The sequence below is a fragment of the Filicampus tigris genome, chromosome 14 (genome assembly GCF_054856515.1).
Source record: "Filicampus tigris isolate MCC_2025a chromosome 14, RoL_Ftig_1.0, whole genome shotgun sequence".
NCBI classification, from domain to species: Eukaryota; Metazoa; Chordata; class Actinopteri; order Syngnathiformes; family Syngnathidae; genus Filicampus; species Filicampus tigris.
Genome location: NC_141230.1, coordinates 19,022,617 through 19,046,178, shown reverse-complemented (window position 1 = coordinate 19,046,178; position 23,562 = coordinate 19,022,617). Strand labels below are relative to the sequence as shown.

The 23,562-nt window shown below is 41.8% G+C and overlaps 3 protein-coding genes across 11 annotated transcripts in view; all 3 read left to right on the top strand.

Moving 5' to 3' along the window:
- pkp4 (plakophilin 4) overlaps window positions 1–9,857 on the top strand; it is a 66,757-nt gene extending 56,900 nt beyond the window's left edge. For all 4 annotated transcript variants that reach the window (XM_086050821.1, XM_086050822.1, XM_086050820.1 and 1 more), the window contains 11 exons: window positions 174–357; window positions 1,267–1,384; window positions 1,670–1,861; window positions 1,977–2,150; window positions 3,075–3,225; window positions 4,147–4,339; window positions 5,540–5,624; window positions 5,773–5,890; window positions 5,971–6,096; window positions 7,006–7,070; window positions 8,242–9,857. In XM_086050821.1, coding sequence (XP_085906947.1) covers window positions 174–357; window positions 1,267–1,384; window positions 1,670–1,861; window positions 1,977–2,150; window positions 3,075–3,225; window positions 4,147–4,339; window positions 5,540–5,624; window positions 5,773–5,890; window positions 5,971–6,096; window positions 7,006–7,070; window positions 8,242–8,487 — 1,652 coding nt within the window. In that variant the 3' untranslated portion in view covers window positions 8,488–9,857. The remainder of the gene's footprint in view (window positions 1–173; window positions 358–1,266; window positions 1,385–1,669; window positions 1,862–1,976; window positions 2,151–3,074; window positions 3,226–4,146; window positions 4,340–5,539; window positions 5,625–5,772; window positions 5,891–5,970; window positions 6,097–7,005; window positions 7,071–8,241) is intronic.
- A 779-nt stretch (window positions 9,858–10,636) lies between these two features.
- dap1b (death associated protein like 1b) lies at window positions 10,637–12,337 on the top strand. 4 transcript variants are annotated; one of them, XM_086051719.1, is made up of 4 exons: window positions 10,637–10,807; window positions 11,551–11,650; window positions 11,746–11,809; window positions 11,858–11,971. In XM_086051719.1, exons 1-4 carry the CDS (start codon window positions 10,738–10,740, stop codon window positions 11,927–11,929), a joined length of 306 nt encoding a protein of 101 aa, XP_085907845.1. In that variant the 5' UTR covers window positions 10,637–10,737; the 3' UTR covers window positions 11,930–11,971. The 4 variants fall into 4 exon arrangements, with proteins under 4 accessions (XP_085907845.1, XP_085907844.1, XP_085907843.1 ...); XM_086051718.1 differs by lacking the exon at window positions 11,858–11,971 and adding an exon at window positions 11,975–12,337 and having other exon boundaries at window positions 10,649–10,807; window positions 11,551–11,635; XM_086051717.1 differs by lacking the exon at window positions 11,858–11,971 and adding an exon at window positions 11,975–12,337 and having other exon boundaries at window positions 10,649–10,807.
- Window positions 12,338–13,242: 905 nt separating this feature from the next.
- Window positions 13,243–23,562, top strand: part of tanc1b (tetratricopeptide repeat, ankyrin repeat and coiled-coil containing 1b) — an 85,905-nt gene continuing 75,585 nt past the window's right edge. For all 3 annotated transcript variants that reach the window (XM_086052168.1, XM_086052167.1, XM_086052166.1), the window contains exon 1: window positions 13,243–13,388. The gene's annotated coding sequence lies outside the window, so the exon portion shown is untranslated. The remainder of the gene's footprint in view (window positions 13,389–23,562) is intronic.

Genomic DNA, 23,562 nt, shown 5'->3' with positions numbered 1-23,562 from the left:
CCCCGTCAACCTCACACAGCTATTAAAAGCCCAAATTGTCAGCCCTTCGCTGTCCGGCTCGCCTTAAGTGCACCCGACAACTGACGTATCCCGAAGGCTCGCGTGCGTCCGTCTCAGCCGTCCCTGCCACCGGCAACCGACTTGACCGCGTTTGCGTGCGTCCGTCTCCGCAGGGGTGCTGTGGAACCTGTCGTCGTGCGACGGCGTCAAGATGACAATCATCCGCGACGCCTTGACCACCCTGACTAACACTGTGATCATCCCCCACTCGGGATGGAACAGCTCCACCTTTGAAGAGGACCACAAGCTCAAATTTCACTCGTCGCTGGTGCTGAGGAACACCACGGGTTGCTTGAGGTAACCACCTGATTGCGCACGTTTGGCACGCTAGCACCTCCATGTGGACAACTAGTGTGGTATCACCCGTTAGTTGTAAGCCTTATCCGCCGGGATGACTGCATTTGAAAAGTTTGCAGGTTTTAGAGACAGACAGCAGTGACAAAAGTACTCACATTCTTTACTTAAAGCGGAAGTCAACCCAAACATATTTTTTTCAAGAATATGTTCCCAGGGGGCCCACTAGTTGAAACACGGCATTCTGTTTAATTTTACGTTTGTGGAATATGAGTTAAGCAGCAAAATGCTCTCGTTTTTAGCCATGACTGGAGGCGGCCATTTTGTCTTCTGTCGACTGAAAATGACATCGCAACTGCTCACAACAACCAATCACGGCTGAGCTGTTTTCTGAATCTGAGCCAAAACGGCAAAAACGGTTTAATTTCTGTACAACATGTTTAAAGTCATGTCATTGCTGTTATTATAAAGTACAATATTCTAGTTATATTTTCCCAATAAAAATCACATCCAAAAACTTTGGAGCGGATTAATGATACTCCCATTCATTTCAGTGGGGGAAAGATGATTTGAGATTTGACTGTTTTGAGTTGCAAATATTCAAATGTTATCGCCTATAATCCACATTTTGTGTAGTTGACGATGTCATCTCTTCTCACTCTTCTCCGATTGTTGTTTGTGCGTGTGCACAAGGCAAGATGGGATGATTTCAGTCAGGCAGACCACACGCACATTTCATCCATAATAGATGGTGTGCAGGAATGATTACACAAGTGGAGCAGACACACACTGATCTGTCATTTGGCGTGTTTGCACATTCTCATGATTTGTATGCGCGTGTGTGTGTGTGTGTATGTGTGTGCGTGTGTGGGGGTGTGTGTGCGTGTGTGCGTGTGTGTGCTCTTTAAACAGGAACTTGAGCTCAGCTGGCGAGGAGGCCCGAAAGCAGATGCGCACCTGTGAGGGTTTGGTTGACTCACTGCTCTACGTCATCAAAGCCTGTGTCAACACTTCGGACTTTGACAGCAAGGTACACACAAGACCACGCACACACACACACAAGACGCATACGATCGTTAAGCCAAGAGCAAAACATGTCGCTGCATGTTAAGGGAGGAAAAAGAATATGATGTGCCGTGGTTTGAATCTTTTAATTGCCTGACCCTTACTGAAAGCCAAACATTATTTTCAGAAAGTGTTTGTTCACAGCATATCGAAGAATTTATTTCTGTCCCAATTCCCGCCTCATGACTAACACAAACGCATCAAGATATTCTTTTTGACAAACCGTGTCTCCGTGCGCTCTCCGCATCAGATAGTGGAGAACTGCATTTGCACGCTGAGGAACCTGTCCTACCGTTTGGAGCTGGAGCTGCCCCCGTCGCGTCTGATAGGGGTGGAGGAGACAGACGCCATTCTGGGAAGCGAGTCGCCGAGCAAAGACGTCGGCTCCAGCTGCTGGGGGAGGAAGAAGAAGAAGAAGAAAAAGAACTCCCAGGAAGACATTGTGAGTGTGGCAGGACAGCAAAGAGAATGTACAGTCGTCACAAAAATGTCCGAAACTACATTTTGGGAGTCTTGCGGTGTCACCTTGCGACTAAATGTTGACTTTGTTTCCTCAGTGGGACGGCGTGGGACCCATCCCGGGCTTCTCCAAGCCGCCCACGGGTGCCGAGATGCTTTGGCACCCCGCGGTGGTCAAGCCTTACTTGACACTACTCGCCGAGAGTTCCAATCCTTCCACTCTAGAGGGCGCCGCTGGGTCACTTCAGAACCTGTCGGCGGGTAATTGGAAGGTACGTTGTTGACCTTTTACACACTAGACAATAGGGCTGCCCGATTTTGAAAAAAATAGTAATCATGATTATTTTGGTGATAATTGAAATCACGATTATTCAAACGATCATTTATTGATTTGGTACAAAACATGAAAATGTTTAAAGGGGAAATCAACTCAAACAATTTTTTTTTCAAGAATATGTTCTTTGCAAGCGCACTAGTTGAAACAAGGCATTCTGATAAATATTGCGTTTGTGGAGTAAGAGTTAATCTACTCGTTTTTAGCCATCTCTGGGGGCGGCCATTTTGTCACTTCTGTCGACTAAAAATGACATCACAAGTACCCAGGGCTCAGGTAAAGACCAATCACAGTTCAGCTTTAGGAAGCAGGCGAGCTGTGATTGGTCGTTCTCTGAGCCCTGGATAGTTGTGATGTCATTTTCAGTCGACAGAAATGACAAAATGGCCGCCCCCTGACATGGCTAAAACCGGGTGGATTTTGCTGCTTAACTCATATTGCACAAACACACTCTTAATCAGAATGCCGTGTTTCAACTAGTGGGCGTGTTGGGAACATATTCTTAAAAAATATATGTTTGGGTGGATTTCCCTTTAAACGTAAACAATATAAAGACAAATCAATGTAGGTAAGTTCCTTTTGGACCAAACAAAAATCATAGTTATAAAATTTAAAAAAGGTGCAAACGTATAAATTCAACAATGATTTCCTTGTGTAAACAAAGTTGGATATGAATGAATATAAATTAATCGTTTTTCAGGATTATACCAATTTTGTAATTGTAATTGAATTAATTGCGCATCCCTACTAGACACTTAGCTCCAGCTCTCGCCATCTAAAGCAGGAATTCTTGTATTAGATCAAGTATGTGTCGTTGCTGTGCTGTTTTCTCATTTTCACTCCTCTTGTGTGTTTTGAGCAGTTTGCAGCGTACATCCGCGCCGCGGTGCGAAAGGAGAAAGGCCTGCCCATCCTCGTGGAGCTGCTGCGGATGGACAACGACCGGGTGGTGTGTTCGGTGGCCACCGCGCTGAGAAACATGGCATTGGATGTCCGCAACAAAGAGCTCATAGGTAAGGGGCTCACAATATCAGACAAACAAAAACATTTGACGCGAGAGTGAATAACACAATACACAGATGTGTCCCTTTGCTACAAAAACGCTTGGGTAAGAAGCACATTCAAATGTATCGCCCTTAAAGTAGAGCCGGGCAATCAAACAATATGTAATTGTGATTTCACGATCATAAAAACATTCTAATCAAAGAAAAAACATTCATGTGCCTCTTCTTCTCCCTGAGCGTGGTTTTAAGATGTTTATTGACACCCCGCTTGGAGTTTGATATAAAACAAAAATTAACAACAAAAATAATTACACACATTGTATATTTGAATACAGTGTGTACTTTGTTTTCCAAACATCGGTAGCTTATTGCTAGCAGTCAATTGAAATGCCCATTGACAAGCTAGCAAAAATTAGCATTCGAAGTTACGGCAGGAATCTACCTTCAAGTAATCAGTCAATGAATAATCGTGTTTATTAATCGTGATTTCCGACATCAATCAAAATAATTGTAATTATCCAGAATCCTTCCGTAAATATCAACATAAATGTTTACAAACAAACTGTTGTAAAAGATGAAATGCCAATTTATTGTACTTAAAAGTTAAATACAACTGCATACCATTTACATATATGTATTGTGTTGGATTATAAAAAGTGAATGCGCAGTTTGAACATATAATTCAATGGTTCTTCTTGTACCACAAGAGGGCGCCAGCGTACCCTGAGAACTACTGCTGTAAAGGTTCATCTGAAAACCACCGCAACGCCCCAATGTCACCCATAATCAAAATAGTTGCATCAACTCCGACATATATGAAGTGACATGGGCGAATATACTTGCATCTGCACTTGAAAGCCGCACACCATCCCGAGCGTAAGTCCTTGTCACGACACACCGTTTGCTCCACGTCTCCCTCCTCCCTGTCAGGGAAATACGCCATGAGGGACCTGGTCAACCGCCTCCCCGGGGGAAACACCACCTTGCTGTCGGACGAGACGGTGGCGGCCATCTGTTGCACCCTGCACGAGGTCACCAGCAGGAACATGGAGAACGCCAAGGCCCTGGCGGACACGGGCGGCATCGAGAAGCTGGTCAACATCACCAAGGGCAGAGGGGACAGGTAGGCCGGCCAAGCGTGCTCTAGGTTGGTCACGGAGACGGATCGTATCGGACGTGACTTGTTGCGTAACGTGTGCACGCGCTCGAGTGAACCGCCAGAACACACAAACGGGACGCATTCGTGTGGGAATACGTTGGTGCCATCTGAGCTGATTTTTTTTTGATTGTGCAGCATTATCGTGTGGTATTTTTGTGGCATCCGAGTTGGAATTTGAATTTGAAATGTTGCATTTTTCTCAATTGTTTCACGCTGATTTTATTTTTCAATGAAATACAAAAATGTACAGTGCCCATTATTTATATAGAATGGTGAAAAAAATCCACATTGAAACTAAGAAAACACAGATAATGTATGTTTTCTATGTCTTCTCTCATTTAAGGCGTTTTGAGTTTTTAATGGTGAAAAAGAAATCCTGTGTTTGAAATGTGATGGTTGAAAAAAAAAATCTGTGCTAGAAATTCAGAATAAAACTCACATGGCACATAAAGACTTGGTGGTGGTATTTATGTTCCATTTGAGTTTTACTTTGTATTCAAGACATTGAATTTTTGATAATGGATTTATTTGATCATTTAATGTTTGAAATTTGTGGTAAAAAAAAAAATCACTGAATTTTTGACACTGAATTTTTTTTAAGGTAAAATAAAATTTAACTTAATTTGAAAATGAAATTCAGATCACTGATTCATCATGTTGGTATTTTTGTGCGACCTGATTTTGATTTGAATTTAACACACCGAATTTGTTGATAGTAAAACAATTCAACGTTCAATATTGAATGATAAAAAGAATCAGTGGTATAAAGTCAAATTCAAACGCGGATGTCTCATGAATCTTGCATTATTTTTGTGCCACCTGAGTTTGAATTTAGGATGCTGCATTTTTGAGATGGGATTTTTATTCGTCAAATTTCAAAGTCAGATTTTTTTTTTTCATCCAAAAAATTCCATGTTAGAAATCTAAATTTAATGGCACATCTATACCTCCATATAGGCAGACACAAAAATGTTTTGGAGATTCGGACGCTGTCGTTCGCAGAAGTTGGTTTTCTGTTCATTGAGAAACAAACACTTTATTTCTAGCCTGCTTGAAATTCACTTCCATTCAGCTAAAACAAAACAAAAAACAATGTTCACCCTAACATTTCACACTAATATCCTTCCCCTCATGCGAGTAGCGTATTTTTTTTTTGTGTTACAGGTTTTCTCTGAAAGTGGTCAAGGCGTCCGCTCAGGTTCTGAACACGCTGTGGCAGTACAGAGATCTACGCGCCATCTATAAGAAAGTAATAACTTGTTGAATTCATATTCATACCCTAACCTTATTCAAAACAAATGTTGAAATATACTTGTGTATTCACGGTGTAACTTAATTGACCAAATCCCCCTCGAACAAACGTATACTCGATGTCCTCCATTTGTCTTTCCTAACAGGACGGATGGACCCAAAACCATTTCCTCACGCCGGTATCCACACTTGAGCGTGACCGGTTCAAATCGCAGCCCACCCTCCCCACCAACAGTATTCAGATGTCCCCCCTCAACCATCCCGGTAGACTTTTGTTACCTTTGGCACAAGACCTCTCAAGCAGAGTTTTCCCCTCACGCTCGTCTCTCTCCTTCCTCTTGTAGCTGCCAGTGCCATGTCGTCTCCCGCCATTCGCGACCACACCCTGAGAGATTATCAGAGAGCGCAGTCAACTATGCAGTTTTATAACTACCAAGTGGACAACAGTATTCACAAAAACCAGTATACAGGTACTGTACACTCGACGTGAACCATGCGATAGGGTTTTCTTCATCCCTGCTTGATCCAAATTTTGAAGCTACCGTTTTCGATGGGTTTTTACAGAACAGTGAACGCTTACGTCACGTGGGGCATCGGGACAGATTCTTTTGGCAAATGGCAAAAATACACGAGTGATAGACTCCGCCTTAAAAAGTTTGAAAAAGTGTGCCTGTAGATACTACAAGATGGCGGCAAAAGCACTACTTTTGTCAAAAAGAAGCTCCTCAACTCACTTCAACATAGTTCCGCGGCACCAAGAATAAGCAAGATGGCAGCAGAGCATGATTTTGCCCAAAGTGACGTCAATGTTCATTAATACGCACTGTCCCTTTTTAAATGAATAGATTACAAATTACAATCTCCTCAACTCACCTCACCATAGTTCATTGGCAGCGAGAATCTTTTGTTTTCTTTGCTTTGCTTTTGAATGTTGTTAACTGTAAATGCTTGGAGGTATTGCCTTGAGTATGAAATGTGCGAAATAAATAAAACTGCTTTGACTCGCCTTGCCTAAAGTGGACCCGCTAGTCTGTACCGGACCACACAATAGTGTTATTATTGTGAGTGTGTGTGGGGGGGGGTTAGGGGGTGAGAGCGGGGGCACTGAGTGGGTACGCCAGACGAGCGCTCTTGCCAGCACACGCTAGCTGGCAGGAGGGTGGGAGGGAGAGATTAAAAAAAAAAAATGAGAGCGAGCACTGGTGGAAATGGGAGTTTGTGGATTCCGGTGGCGAGACGGCGTGCCAACGTAAATCCCGATCCCCCGCGGGCTGTGTAAACAAGTGGAAAGCAGCAGCCCGGCGCTGTGATTTCCCCTCCGTGGGGACGGACGGGCATTCCATTTCCGCATATATGAAAGTTTTGCACTTTGATTGCAGGGTCTGGAAAGCCTTCTTCGTATTACTACCCGTCACCCACGCGGGAGGAGCCCAGAAGAACACAGGTGAGATCAATACTCCTTATTTTCTCTACAATGCAGAACTGAGCATGTCATATTCATGCATATCCAGAATTTGTACTTTTTTTCTCCCCAGAATATTGTAACTTCTATCATGAAATATTTTTTTCTTGTTAAGTTACTTTTTTTCCTTCTATGATTTTAATTTTAATGTTTGCATCTTTGTCCTAATGTTATGACTTTTTATTTGCAATTTTAAAAAGTCGACTGATAAATATTTTATTTTAGGACTTTTATCTTCTAATATTGATTTGTTTTTGTTTCCTTCCACATAATGATAATACTTTTTGGTAATGCCTACATTTTTATTTCGGTATTAATTAACCTGGTAATATTAGTCAAAATTGTACTATTATAACTTTTTTCGTACTTTGAAAAAATGTGTAATAGAAAAATCATTTTTTCTTATTTCAGATGTAATATTTGCATTTTTTTTTCCTTCTACTGCAACTTTTTACTTAATATTTAATTTTATTTCCTAATACTACGTTTTTCTTATTACTGCTACTACTTACCAGTACTTTGATTATTCGTCTAATATTGTGACTTTTTCCATTTCATATGAAAAAAAATCTCCTAATGATTTTTTTCTTACATTATTTCTATCCTATTTTACTTGACTTTTCTATTGTAATCATAGTATTCTAATTCACTTGAAATTTCAACTTTATTCTTACCAGATGCAATTTTTAAAAATAATTTCATTCCTGTAAAAGAACATATTTATTTTTGCAAAATTCCATCTTTCTTTTCACCAAATTCAAACAGTTTTTTAACTGTTCATTCTGATCCAAGTTAGGATTGTTCTGCGCCGGAGGTGTGACCTTCTCTTTCATTCATTCTCCGAGTCGCGGAAAGATGCGACCGACTTTTTTTTTTTGCACGATAAATTCATTAATCGCCAAGTGAATTGAAACAAGAGGTTATTGACTTTGTAGCATCTCTCTTAGGACCTGCAAGGCATACATCATAAAATGTCTGAATCCATCCTTGGAAATCAATTTGACCCCCTAGGTGATGTCTGATAGTTTGATTGCATCTATGTCAACCAGGCATTTGAACGGGCTGTGTAGACTTTTTATAGAAATGACCGTTTTGTCCTGGTGATGGTGATTTTGTCATATGTAACATATGCCCGCGTGCGTCTCCCTCCCAGCCTTTGTACTACGGCGACGAGCCCAGCTGGAGGACCTACGACCCGTACAGGATGTACGTGCAGCATCCGCACGGCTACGACGATGCCTACATGGAGGAGATCATGGCGTACGCGCCCTCCGTGGATTACGGCGGCCAGCATCACGCGCTCAAGGCCGCCAACAACTACGTGGACATTTACGCCAGCACGCGCAGGCCCTCCTACCGGGCCGAGCAGTACCCCGGATCCCCTGACTCGTGGGTCTGAAACGCGACCGTGAACCATGAACTTGGCTTGAATTAAAAAAAAAAAAAAAGACAACGTGTGAATGTGTATGTGTTTGTATACGGTGGATATAAAAAGTCTACACACCCCTGCTCGAATGCTAGGTGTTTGTAAAACGATGAGACCGGGAAATCATTTTGACATTGCGCAACTCAATTGAAGAATAAATCTTTCAAAAAGGGGAAGCAAGTAAATAAACCCACCCACTTATAGCTAAAAATGGCTGCGGACCATGACTTGTGATGTCAAAAAAATATATATATATCATCCCAACAACAAAAAAACAGAACAGTTGAACTTATATACAAAACAAAAAAACCTGGCATTGGAACAGGGAAGTCTAGACTTTTTATACCCGTTGAATGTAGGGGAGCGACAGCAGAGGGAATTTCGGAATGTGTGCCAGTAGAAGGGAATTAGTTAAAGTAGTTAAGGGGGGTACAAGCATAACGATTTTTAATGTCATTTATAGGGATGTTCACTCTTTAGTTTTCACTCATACCAAGTACCGATACCACGAGTACTTCTGATTGAAATTTGATAGAATTTCATTTAACACAATGACAGATAATCCTGATCGAAAACCTTTCCGTCTTTCTGACGCACATGATGATTCACCGTTGTGTCAAACAGGCGCAGTGTAGCGCCAATTTCTAGCAAGGAAGACTTACTCGATAACAGTTTTTTTTGCTTTAAGTATCGGTGACTACTATCCTTCTTGAGTACTCGATACCTTCAAATTAGGCCAGTATCGGCCCCATAACGGTACTTCGTATCGGTACTCGCACATCCCTGGTCGTAAATGACTTTTAAAATGTGAAGAGAATTGCTCAAATTCGGCCGATTATCGTATGTGTTTGTACCCCGTTTTAGAGACAAAAAAAACATGTGGGAGACAAAACTGGACGTGAATGACAGTCCTGCTTTGTTTTAGATGTTAGATTTGATTTTTTTTTTTTTTTTTTTTTTACAACTTGTCATTGCGCACCGAGGGCGTGAGTCATGTGATGCGAGGATCTGCGGGAAGAGTCAAGATGGAGGTTGTTTGTGTATGCGCGAAGCCAACATGGAGGGGGGGAAAGATTGTACAATAAGGATGGAAGTGTTAGCTGTACTTACTGTTGTAACGATGTTGTGTTTTCTTGTAAATACAGTACACGTGGCCTGGTTTACACTCATCTGCACTGCTAAACAAATCATGAACTTGTGCCATATTAAAGCTCTAGAGGTATATATATATATATATATATATATATATATAAATATGAAGAAAGTATGTGGAGACAACAGTGGCATACATACATAATACAAACATGATATGATAATAAAAAAATGGACAGTTTTGTTTTTTACACCCTGTTGCCATTTTTTCTGAGGTTTATTCAAGTATATTTATGATGATACTGCGTATATTCCATTTCACATGTGTGCAATACAGTTTACATGGTTACATGCTGTACAAATGAAATATTTTCCAATACTCTGACACCATTCAAATGAAAGGAAAAGATAGATTCAATTGTATTTAGGCCTGGGCTCAAAATCACAATAGATAGTTCTATAATTTTACATCAATTTGATAAAATCAAAACGTCATTCATTAGCAACTAATTCTATTTTGTAAATCATAAGCAAAATGATTTTACATGTATAAATAAATTCTAATCATAATCAAATATGAAACACTGACTAAAATTCTCATGTTAAAAAATATGCATTGATTAGATCCAAACAGTAACGGGAAAAGATTATTATTATTATATACAGTATTAAATGTTTTCACATCTAAGGAATATAATGTATCAATTGATGACATTTTGAATATTAACTGAATATTAACTAAAACAACAACAAAAAAAGCATAAAACCCCCAAAAGCACCTATGGAAAGGTAATAATGTTCAGTTTTTATCAGAGGTATTAATTGATCAGTATCATCTGTCAATCAAAAAAGAGCAAAATTATCATGTATTGGTTGTCAGATTGCTCGCGTGTACCTAATGAAGTATCCAGTGAAGTTTGCAATTTGGCGGAAGTGCACAGTTTGTTTTTTTCGTTGCACAGGTGTCCCTCGTTGAACGAAAAAGCTGCTGTCACGCATCAGAGCAGCGGCGAGGATGGGGCGTGGCCTTGTGCGTGACGTCAACTCCAGTTGAGCGTATAAAAAGTGTGAGGCGAGCAGAGTGAAGAGTAGTTTTTTTTTTCTTTTCTCTTTTCCTGAAAAATAATAAAGATGGTACAACAAGGCAGCAAAAGTGGCCCAAAAGACGGTCGTCTGCTTAAAGCTGGACACCCTCCCGCTGGTTGGTATCTTTGTTTGTTGCTGTTTTTTTTTTGTTTTTTTTAACTTTAGTTCTCCGAATTTGGTTAGTTTTGGTCGCTGTTCAACCCACTTTGACGCACTAAACGCGTATTGTTGAATTAATTTGCTTTGAACGTCGTTTATGAGCTTGTTTTGGGGTGCTTGTGTTTATGTGGTGTACCCCATTCGACTCTTTTCTTCCCTTTCCAAGCTAGCTTCAATTTTCCCTATTTGTTTTATGCATCTGTCAATGTTATTTTTGTTGCGTGTTCACGCACTAAGATTAATAACATTTGTTTGTTTTGATGTTTGATGCAAAGCAGTAGTTCAACAGTGGGATTCATGTGTTTTCGCAGGAATGCCCATGTTTTTCTTCGGGTTTTTTTTTTTTGGCGTGGGTGGGATGGGTTATGATTTGAGTTTAACAAAGTCTGCCTGGTAACAAGAAGCTGTGTGACGTCAACATAGGGGGGGGGGGAAATCAGCGCAGTAAAGCATTTCAGGTTTGTTAGTAAACTTCTAGACCACAATGAAACTGACAAGCACGAAGGTCAGTAAACTGCAGTAGTATTAGTTCTTCGCAGAGGATAAAAAATAGATGCCTCTGAGTATTCTTGTATCATCTGGAAAGTGCGTTTGAACGTGAAGTCTTTCAAAAACAAAACCATACATCCTACTACTTTTTAATTTGTTTCCCTCCCTACTCTCCTTAATTCAAAAGCCATTGTGTTGTATTGTCACCAGTGAAGGCTGGAGGCAAGCGAGTGGCCAAGAAAGGTTTGGAAGAGGCCAGCGGCCATCACGGGACTCCGGAGAAGGAAACCAAGAGGTCTGTCAAACCCAGGTGACATTTTTAGGGCCTTGTCAAACGGCAGCTTTGAGGATTGCCTGGTGCACCTAATTGTAGTCAGTGAGAGTGTTTATCTGTCGTTGCCTCAGGCCTGTTTCCAGTGCCAACAGGATGCAACAAATGGGTCTCCTTCTGGCAGGGACTCTTGACAAGGTAAATGGGATGATGATGATGATGACGATTATTTATTTGAAATTGCAGTGGCAGCACGTTCCGAGTTTGAATCTGGAAATGCTTGATTTACTGAAGACGCTAAAATGCCGATGGATGTGACTGGTTCATGCAGTATTGTTACTTTTCCGTTTTTAATCTCGTCAGTTGAGCCACGACTTTCCCGAGACGCCCGTGAGCGTGAGGCACAGCAGAGTGCAACCCGCCGTGGAGAAGCCCCACTCTCCTCGGACCTTCTGCATCCAGCAGCCCAGGAAGTTCTGAAGGATGACGCCTTGGCATAATGTAGTGTGCTTGTCTTCATTCGTTTACACTTTTGAGGTGGGAAAAAAATTCTCTTGAAGTACTAAAATAGCCTGTCTCCTCACCTTTTCGTTTAGTGTCTTTTTAATGTTTTTGGATGTTATATTAGGGTTTTGGTGTTTAAAATGTTGAATCTTTTCCTCTATTTCAACATCTTTGTACTGCTTGGCGTGTTATGCGTGTAATAATAAAAATTGCTTTCTGAGATTTTGTTTTTGCAATAACTCACAATGAGCACTGTCGTGACAAATAAGTACACGAGTCCTGAGTTTACCACCGATCATTGCAATTGTTTTGTGTCCAGTGATTGTAAACAAATATATTTGCCAACACCTATGAAACGCCACTAGGTGGCAGTATTGCTTTGTAAGAAGCCCTTCCTGGTCCCTCGCCGATAGAAGTTTGACTTCAGTTTCACTATGTGGTATTCATTAAAACGTTGCATAGTTAAATGTTTTGTGATTTGATAGTGTCCATTTTTTTCATTAGTGGAAACTGGGAAAAAAATGGACATCAAACAGTATCTCGGAGTATATTGTTTAAGAGGTTTCACTGTAGTGTCACTGAGCATTTCCAACAAAACTTCGTTTTCTATGTAAACGAGGAAATGTCACTTGCAAGACGTTTTGACATTGACTCGGGGAAAATGTTACCCTCGACAACATTTACCGACCACTTTTTCAAGGCATATTTTGACATCTCTTGTGTTGCCATTCATTTGCGCAAGTAGCACAAAACAGTTTCACCACAAGATGTCGCTATAGACTGTGCAATCTAACTCAGTCAAGTTTGAATCACCTGTTCGTTCCGGGTGTCCTCGGTTTACGACGGCGACGTAACACGAATTGCTCGTAAGTAAATCCATACCTAACTTACGCTAACGCAGTTCTAAACTGCACAACAAACATTATGACAATCATTTCTTGGGCATAGATATAAAACAAATGAAAAACTCAATTCACTCCAAACGTCGAAAATGAATGAATCCTAATGAAAGTGCAGCATCGTTCAAGTAGCAGGAGGAGGAGGCTTGTGGATGATCCGGGGTAGCCCGCCGGCGATGAGCCTCCCGCACATATGACCTCATGTTGGGAAGGAGGAGGAGTCTAGCCTCCACAGTCTACCTTAGTGCTGGATCAAGTGGGAGCAGAGTTTTTGTGTGTGGAGTTATTCTCAAGTGCTGTGGGACATTTCTTTTGGGTTTTTTTCCCCTTTCATTTTTGTTAATGAGGGAATCTACTCCCGTGACATTTATCAGGTAAGATATTTCATCGTTTTTTTAAAATTGTGGCGTAAATGTTAAGTTGCAAGTAAGGTACCGGGTAGAAATGTTGGGGCATGCCCAGCGGGAGCTGCCGTCACTTCCACCGGGTTCTGACAACGACTTGGGGGCTTTACGTCTAAACTTTTTTTTTTTCTTCTTTGTAAACGAATCGTCAAAGTAATCACGCTGGCGTTTAAACTGTGTTTGACAAAAGTGTTATCTTTTACAGCTTGACATTGATTCCGGCATCTTGGCGAAGTCTTGTTGGTTGAAACTTGTCGGTCAGGTAGCGTCTGCGTGAACTCAGAAACGCAGGTCAAAGTGATGGAAGCTAACGTTAGCATGCTAAACTATCTTTACAAGTTGACTTTATGTCCTTTTTATTTGCTTTTTTTTCTGTTCTGTTCGTATGTGTGTCGTGATATTAAACGACACACATATTACTATTTTACTGCATTACTAATTAGGCCAATATCGCCAATTAATGAGACACCTGATATAAAACAAGCTACCCGTGTGTTACCTACGTTATCAAATGTATTTACCATTTATTTTCAAACGTATGCCAGCCCGTTAAAGTGATGAAGTATCATAAATGTACTGTGTATGAAAATTCCCGTACTATGATTGAGGTGGGTAATTGTTTTAAGATGTTGGTATGTGGAACGTAGCCTCCATTAAAGATATAATGACGAATTGCAATACTGTACAGATTCAATATGTAAACCGTATGGAACTGGAACTGTTGATATGCACAGTAGTTCACTAAATACAGTTATTACTCACTAATACACCCCAAAATCTTTCAAATACTGCCTTTGCACCCCTTAATTAACTGTATTTTGATGTTAAATGCCACCCAGTGATTAGAAACCACAATCTAACCCACATATTGGACTTAAAACTATTAGAAACTGGGTTGAATTTCCACTGAGCGTCAGGCTGACTCCCGGGTGACATGGAGATACTCAGTATTATGTTTCCACCAGCACCATTTCGGGGCAATTTTACACTGATTAAGCATTCATTACAGTGCATCGTAATGCCCGCCTGATGCTTCTGCATTTACCACAAAGATGTGGTATTAGGGAGAAGCACCAGGAGAGAGTGACTGCCTTCCAGTCTGAACATAGCCTGGTTCCCATGGTCCCAGGCCAATTGGCTCATAGCAAAAGCTGGCACGAGACTGGCATTGTTATGGCTGGGGAAGGGACCTTATTGGAGCGAGTGACCTGATTGACGGCACATACTGAGCTCTTCATGATGGTCATGATGATGAAGAGGACGGGAAAAAAGTTCCCACTGGAAAGGCTGTTTTTTGAGAGTAGCTGGGTTTTAGTACAGTGGGACAAGGGTGTCCCAAAAAATGGGTAATTTTCTATTGTTGTAAGCTTTTTAATCGATTGTCAAGGACACGCACACACTCAAACATTTCTTGGATGTTAGAATACATTGTGACGCGCTGTAAGAAGGCACACGAGGTTACCGCTATGCTTACAATCACCAACACGAAGTATCGGCGTTCGCTAATTCAATAAAGACCACTACAGTTAGTTAGACCACATTATCATGTACCTCCGATTTTTTGTTTCTTCAATAAACGGTAATAACCATTCACACAGATTGGCTAGCGGTTAGCCAGTGAACTGCCAGCCGCTAACCTGAGCTCACATCAGCCAAATTTATTTCTCATTCCCTGACACCCACATCACTCACCCGGCCAATCACAAATAAGTCACAGATACTACAGTAGAACGTGAGGATGGCGACCCCAAGTCGACCTCAGAGGCACATTTCATTGTTTAACAGTGAAAAATCTATTTTTATCCGGTTACGTATTTAAATGATGGGACAATCTCTAGAATAATAAATTCCAAAAATGTTTGATAACTGCGGCCCTAATGTGAAGTATTTTCTATATGTTTTATGCTTGCAATTTGTAGTTATTGTGCTCAAATAGAAGCAAAACACATGGACAGGATTCATCCTGTGATGCGGATTGAAGTGAGGTCTTGGTTTGCAATATCTTAAACAATTGGAGGATGCCTGGTGGGATGGACTCGAGTCTTTTCGGTGTTACTTATTTTAGGTGTTCTGTCTTGGTTTCCTGTCGAGGGTGTTCCCCGGCCTCTCCCCACGGAGAGGCATTTTGTATACATTAACTCTGATTGTCCTGCCATGTTTTGGAGTGTCATTCAATCATATGAATGATACTCAAATAAATGTATTTAAGTCAGAGGCGATACGTCAGTTTTGGCTGGCGCACCCGTTAGTATGTAAAGCATGCGATTGTGTGGAATTGGAAGTTCTACTGTGCGGCAGCTGTTCCTACTTTACATTTCTAAAAGGCTCCCCGAGACAGAGAGCCAACGAGAGGAAAAAGTACAGGTGCAGGCGAGCCTTTCAAACCCGCTGTCAACTTTTGTGAGGTTTAAGAAGCCGCAATTGGATTCATTCTACTCGCAGTCGGTCAAACCAGCTCAGACCATATGGACTTGATTGCTGGAGAAGAGCCACCAAGTACTGCTGATGTGCCTTTCAGCAAGGCAACAGAAAAGCCCCCCACCCCCCTTGGCAACTTATAACAGTTTCTGCTATTCTGGGAAGGTTTTCTGAAAGAATTTCGAGTGTGTCTGGGAATTTTGGTCCATTCATCCAGATGAACATGCGCAAGAGCTGAGGTCACGATCTCTGCTTGAGTTCATCCCAAAGGTGTTTGATGAAGGTTGACGTCAGGCACTTCCACCCCAAACATGCCCTTTGGACCCTATTAGGCGTCCTGCAGCAGAGTCACGCTAGAACACAAAAATAACTTCCCCAAAATGCTCCCACCTAGTTGGAAGCATTCAAATACGATTTAAGATTCTGGCTATGTGCTGTTGTCATTTGAACTTTTTACAATGGCATTGCCAAAAATGCACAACAAACTCAACCGGCTCTACATGAAAGGATGACAGATAAGAGACCAACTAGAAATGTGAGATGAATAAGAACGTAGAGTCTGGTGGATTAAACGAGTAGGAACATGGATGGCAAGTTTCCTCTGTGTGTGTTAACTACAAAGAGAAGACATCAAGCCTGCTTCTTGACAATACCACAAGTTATAAAATGAAAATGTGACAGGAAAACAGTAGTGAAAAGTGTTTGTCACCCGTGTTTACTTTAAGGCAGTGGTCCCCCAACTTTTTTTTCCACCGTGGACCAGAGTGATAGATTTTTTTCAGACCCACAGTTGGAGTGGTATCAGTGTGTAGTATCGGTGCATTACAAGTACGAGTACCGCACAGACGTCGTATATCTCAATCTGAACAGTTTAACCCTGACTTAAGAATTTATTCAATTAACATTGTCTTGTAATGAGGTCTTGAGTAATGCATCCGTTTCAATTTCCCGCCTGCTACACTCACCTACTTATCATATCCACGTTGGTCTGTTTCCCTTATTACAAAATCCTCACAAGACGTCGAGTGACGTTCCCTCTGAGATCAGCACGAGTGTGTGACGCGGTAGACGCAAACACCGTGCGGAGGAATGGAGCAGCACAGTGTGAAATTGCATAGCCCGAGCGTGCGCATATTTGTGGCGGGAGGACAAAACAAAAAAAAAAAAAGCAGCCGTAGAACAATAGTCGGGAATGCGAGTCTGTAAGGTCAGACGCGGGCACGCTTGCAATCGGTTTCACACGTTTTAAACGGCTCATGAAAGCTTCCGAACTAGTTTTTCACTTTTTATTTAAAGGCATGTGAATGTAGACGATATGTCATGATGAGGGCAGCATGTTGGACTAGCGACTAGCGGTTAGCATCACTGATTTACAGTACTGAGGTTCGGGGTTGGAATATCGTCCAAAGTCAGCCGTGAAAAATTGAGCTACAAAATAATTAATTGATTAATTATTAATTAATTGATAATTAAAATCATTAATAACAATTAATTGATTTTCCACTATTAATTAACGAGGGAGTCAACCCACAATTTTCTTGACAATAACATGTTCTATGTGCCTCCATTAGTCTAAGCACGACATTCTGATTAATATTGTGCATGAGTTAAGCAGAAAAATCAACCTGTTTTTGTACACCTTAGGGGGCGGCCATTTTGTCATTTGCTGTCGACTGAAAATGACATCATGGTTGCTCAGGTAACAACCAATTACGGCTCAGCTGTTTTTCTGAAGCTGAGCCATGATTGGTGGCCCTGAGCAACTGTGTCATTTTCAGTCGACAGAAACTGCAAAATGGACGCCTCTTTAGATGAACAAAAACGGGTGGATTTTACTGCTTAGAGCGAAAGTCAACCCAAACATATTTTTTTCAAGAATATGTTCCCAGCAGGCCCATTAGTTGAAACACGGCTTTCTGATTAATTTTGCGTTTGTGGAATATAAGTTAAGCAGCAAAATGCACTTGTTTTGTTTTCTCTGGGGGCGGCCATTTTGTCTTCTGTCAACTGAAAATGGCATCACAACTGCTCACAACGACCAATCAGGGCTGACCTGTTTTCTGAATCTGAGCCGTGATTGGTCGTTGTCAGCAGTTGTGATGTCATTTTCAGTCCACAGAAGTGACAAAATGGCCGTCCCCAGAGATGGCTAAAAACAAGTGCATTAACACTTATTCCACAAACGCAATATTGATCAGAATGCCCAGTTTCAACCAGGGGGCTTGCATAGAACATATTCTTGAAAAAAAAAAAATGTTTGCGTTGACTTCCGCTTTAACTCATCAATCAACTAACGCAATATTAATCAGAATGTTTAGACTAGCGAAGGCGCATAGAACATATTATTGCAAAAAAAGTTTGTGGGTTGACTTCCGTCAATTTGAATGACAATGCTACTCCATAATACACTGATGCCATGTCATTGTTGTGTTTCACCGGCAATTCCTTGCATGTGCGGATTTTTTTTCTCTTTCCCCTCCGAACAAACTTGACGTAACTTCTAAAGGCAACTTGTTAATATTTCACTCTTCATCAAATACGAGGCTTCCCAGGAGGCAAATGTTGAGCTGAGTCCAGAAAGCAGTTTCCAATTACTTTTTCTTTATATATATTTGGACTCCCGGTGTTCATTAGCACATAAACGGCTCGGTGGGTTGTTAATAGAGGGATAGCGAGACAATTACTGGGGACGGCAGCACTTAATAAGTGAGATTCCCCTGAGGTTGACGATTTCTGAAGAGCAATGTAGTTGTCGCAGGATGATTTCGGAGTGATTTGACATGGGGGGAAAAAAAAAACGCCTCGTGAAACGGCCATTATCCGTAAATATACGTTACACTAAAATACGTCAAGCCCACTTCATGTAGCTTATTGCCCATGGCTGTTTGGATGCCATACATGTGCCACATGATGAAATATGATTTGGATGTGGAAAAACATGTACAATGCCTTGTCTTGTCGACTTTAATGTCAGGTTTGCTCAACTTAAGGAGGATGAGATGTAACTCTTAAGTACTGAGAACGCTGTAAAACATGCCTTGACACTTTGGAGGGTAACCGTCATGGGACCGAAAGAAATTGCCTTTCACACACTGTCGTCACCGACAGGCACGACTTGACGCATCAATCACGTCGCAAACGATCAAGGACAGGAGGCGCGATTCGCTTTCCCATGCTATCCTGAAGACCGCATCAAACCTGTTAGCCGCAGTAATAAGCCACCTGGTTTTGCCGCCGGCTACAACTTTTAAATGCACCTGCAGAGGCGGATCTCACGCCAGCGTGTACAAGCGATTGTAATTCAATACACGGAACCAAAATGGTAACCCTCTGAAGTGAAATATCTTTTTCTAAATTCACAAAAGGCCCATTTCTCCCAAGTTCTGTTCACAATCTGTGAAAGTGTTTAGTCGGTTAAAAACTCTCGTTGAAGTAGATAAACTCTTTTATATTAATTCGTCATTCATTTGCCTTTATAATAGTATAGTATAGTATAATAGTAAATAACAATAATCGCATATTAAATCGCAATATAGAGATTTATTTATTTTATTTTATCAAAATCGTTCAGCCCTAATAGCATGCAAACCATCCTTCAGGCGTTAGAGAGCCGAGGTATTTGTAGGAAGTCGGAAGGCGGGGCTGGGAAGGATGCACTTGAGCCCGACCGGTTGGCCCGTGACATAAAAATGTCTGCCCTTTGTTCTTTCCCTTCCTCTCACGGCAGCGCGAATAGCAACATTTGCTTACAATGGCCGACATGGAGACGGCGCTGTCCTTCATGCCTGCGCCCTCCGCTTCCTCCATTCATGCCCGTGTTAGTTAAGGGGCCATTGTTTCCGCTTGGCCGCAGCGCACGGGCCTTTTTTCCAGCGCCCCGCGAGTGGATCATCAAAGACCGAGTGTGCCTCCCGCAGGCTTAGCTCGTAGGGGTCGCCGTCGCGCAGGGTGTGACGGCGCGAGCGTCTCATCCAGTCCGGCGCTGACCTCACCGCGGCCCTTGGCGTGACAGTCCAGCGTCCTCTCTGTGCCAGCAAACCTGGGCACAAGACCTGGAATTATAGATGAAAGTGCTATTATTGATTTTAGCAGCGTTTGAGTTATTTCGTTTGGAGAGATTTTAGAGGACTTGCAAAAGCAATATCGCGAACCGTTGTCAAGCTACAACCTTTTGAAATTGTGATATAAAAAAACTCTAAATTTTATTTAAAAAAAAACAAAAACTTTGGCGCTTAAAGCAGAAGTCAACCCAAACAGTTAAGCAACAAAATCCACCCGTTTTTAGCCATCTCTGTGGGCGGCCATTTTGTCACTTCTGTCGACTGAAAACGACATCACAGATGATCAGGGCTCAGGTAAGGACCAATCGTGGCTCAGCTTTAGAAAACAGGTGAGTCATGATTGGTCGTTATCTGAGCCCTGAGTAGTTGCGATGTCATTTTCACTCGACAGAAGTGACAAAATGGCCGCCCCCCGAGCTGGCTAAAAACGGGGGAATTTAGCCGCTTAACTCATATTTCATATTAATCATATTACCTCGTTTCAACTAGTGGGCTTGCATAGAACATATTCTTGAAAAAAATATGTTTGTGTTGACTTCCCTTTCAAGCATGGGTTTATTGCTAGTTGCAAGCACTAAACCAGCTCTGTGTAATACTGTACACGGTGACAATTTTGCTAATGAGGCAATAAAACCATATAAACTGCTTTGAAAGCACGTGGCGACCAAACATACATCCATCTATTCGCTCTCCCACTTATCCTCACTAGATGGGACTGGCTCATTGAAGGGAAACTAGCACCCACTAATTACAACAACTACACTCAGTATAATGGAGACTTGTAGATTTTATTCATCATTTGTTTTGATCTCTTTCTATGCCGGTCTATAAAAAAATGCGTTTGTTGTAGACCACTGCTCTGGCGTTGTCGTCGTTAGGACGACAGTGCCAAACCCAAAGGTAATTACTCCAATTGCTCGGAATTGCTGATGAAGACAGCCGTGTGTGAGCTCCCAGGGTGAAAACATTTCATCTGGCTGCGGTTACGTCAAAGTGGATCCGAGCTTTGGCTTTTTCGCCGCCGTCTTCCGCCTAGCAGGATAAAGCAGGCTTGTACATGAAGCGCTTACCCGCCAGAGGCACCTGGGACAAACAATCGTATATATACGGTTTATAGCGGTGAGCTCTGATAACTGTTGTATTAGCGAGTCGACCCCATTAATCGCATGTCACACCGGCTTTGTGCAGGTGGCGTTCTTTTTCGTCCTAACAATCGCTGGGGATTTGGACTCCATCAAGACAGCAGTGACCTGATATCACATGCATGGTGATAGCCTGAGGCACTTCTGAAACACTCCTGGTTTCCTATTTCTCCACTGTTTAAGAAAACACTTTTCTGAACTTGTTCTAGCTTAGCGGTTGTGCGGTGCACTTGTGTCAAATGACACCAGTGTACAGTTGTCTTTTAAATTCTGAGTCACGTCAAGTTGCCCTACAGTTTTTGGGTCTTGTATGTATCAGCAGTTGTTTCCTTCCTTGAGTCTTGTTCTTAAGTTAGCTGGCGCACAGCAAATGTCAATATGAACAGTCCATTCGAGTAGTGTGTGTGTGTTGTAATATCAGATGGCCCTCAAAGGGCCTGCGCAACTGAGGTTAATGATACAACCTCAAAGTTAGCAGACTTTCTTGAAAAGATCAAAAGTTGTAGCTGCCTTACACCTTCAGCTTGTCAGCAACCTTTTGTCGAATAAGGGTAGTAGTTGCGCAACTCATCGCTCATTTACTCACATAGCCTTTTTGATGTTAGCAGTTACTGTTTAAAGTGGCGCGTAGCAACGGTTAAACTGATACACTTAATGGGCTGGTCTCGTATACATTAAGCTACAGTAGGTAGATAAGAAAATCGTTTAGCAAATGTTGATCATTTTATAAACGTTTAAATTTTCAGACATGCACTAATGTTGCTGAAGTGTCAATACTCTGTACAAATAAGTTGCTACGATGCCAGTGAGAGAATGCCCAAGTTTTGTATCATTTCACACTTAAAACGTGTAACACAAAGCTACCTCTATAGTCGCCAATACAAGGGAATGTATCGAATGTTAGTTTCGCCTACCATCGCTAACCAAAACATTGTAATGCCCCAGCAGGTCGTCATAGATAGACACAGCCGCCGGTGCATTTTCAATTGCTATACTAAACAAACAGTAAGAAAACAAATATGTAATCTTTTTTTCAGATGCAAATGTAACAGGTTACAGTATATTATTAATTTCACCAAAACACTTGTATTGCTGTTGGGATTTAAATGTATATTTTTCTTTATTTTGTTACCGTTTATATGTGCCCAGGTATGTTTTTTTTATTGTATATTTTGCTGTTTTTGTTTTCCCTGGACTCTCGCACTCCATGTGGCTGAGGGGAGCCAGCAGGGCTGTAAATGCACGTCAGTCTCACGCGTGTGTACCCAGGCGGACTAATAAAACCGCGTGAGACCCAGTCTGAGTCTACTTGACCAACGAACAGAACGCAACGCAGAGAACCGGTTACACAAAACTTACGCCGAGTCGCTCAAACCATTGATTGATTAACGGGCCAACATTACAATATTGTTCAATGACGCCCATGTCACTCACCAAGCCAGGCTCTGCCTTTTACAGCCATACAAAGTTAAACTCACAAGTCGCAAGATGCAGCAGTAGAACGTGAGAGTGCGAAATTTCATCCGATTACTTGATCAATTGACCGGCTAATCGGTAGAATATTCTAGAAATATTCTATGGTTTCAGCCATACTTGGATCTCTTGAGCAAAAGCTAAAAAAAAAATCCAGACTTCAAAGTTGGGTGTGTTTTTTTTTTTACTTATGTTGGTAGGGACAGGCTAATTCCACTTTAATGAAGTTTCTCCTTACAACGTAAATGGCATTATAATCGTGCTGCCGTTGGTAACAGAAAGTCGACTGAAAAAACGAGAGTATTTGAACAAGTCCTCTAAAATCTTGACGGAAACTGAACTTGGCCTGTTTGAGCAAACAAGGCAGGGCTGCGATAGCCCTCCATGTCCCCAAACGCCATTCGGAGCTGCGTTTCAGTTGACACCATCAAGGACAGAAAGCTTTGGATTGAGAGGCTCTCCCACAGCAACCGTAAGCCGTCCGTCTGCGGTTGAGAATGCGTGGACTTTTTGTGTTTTGGTTGTAAAAAGCAGGGCCTTATTTGGACGGAGACGTTCATTTCTCTTGACTGGAATGACTCCTCGGCTTCTGTTAATACAACGGGGGACACTCGGCCAGCGTAGGTTGCTTAAGAACCAAAAGCACTACTGTTTTAGCTGCTGTTTAGTTCGGCGTTTATTTACTGTTGTCCGATTCCTTTGGACTATTACTCACGCTTAGGTAAACAAGCGCATAGAGGCTGGACCTTGACTTCTTGTTATATCACCGGCGAACAGCCGGTGAACGCAATCTCAAACGGCCAAGTTTAGTCACACAGCGTCAATTACACGTGGAATTCGGGGCATTTCAGCGAGATAACACCTCATGCTCTTTTTCTGTATACGTGTCGAAGCATTCTTTCCATGTCCTCTTGCACTGGTGACCTGCACAATTAGGAATGCTGTGGGAAAATTACCAAGCTGGTGCCAGCTAAACTGTTTCCAATGGCGACTTGCACTATTTTGGTTTAAAAAAAAAAGAAAAAGTCCTGTGTTTAAAGATAGTACATC

Coding starts and splice junctions, on each gene's coding strand:
- dap1b (XM_086051717.1), top strand. CDS start 10,738: ATGGTACAACAAGGCAGCAAAAGTGGCCCAAAAGACGGTCGTCTGCTT. Junction 10,808..11,550: donor AGCTGGACACCCTCCCGCTG/GTTGGTATCTTT, acceptor TATTGTCACCAG/TGAAGGCTGGAGGCAAGCGA. Junction 11,810..11,974: donor TGGCAGGGACTCTTGACAAG/GTAAATGGGATG, acceptor TAATCTCGTCAG/TTGAGCCACGACTTTCCCGA.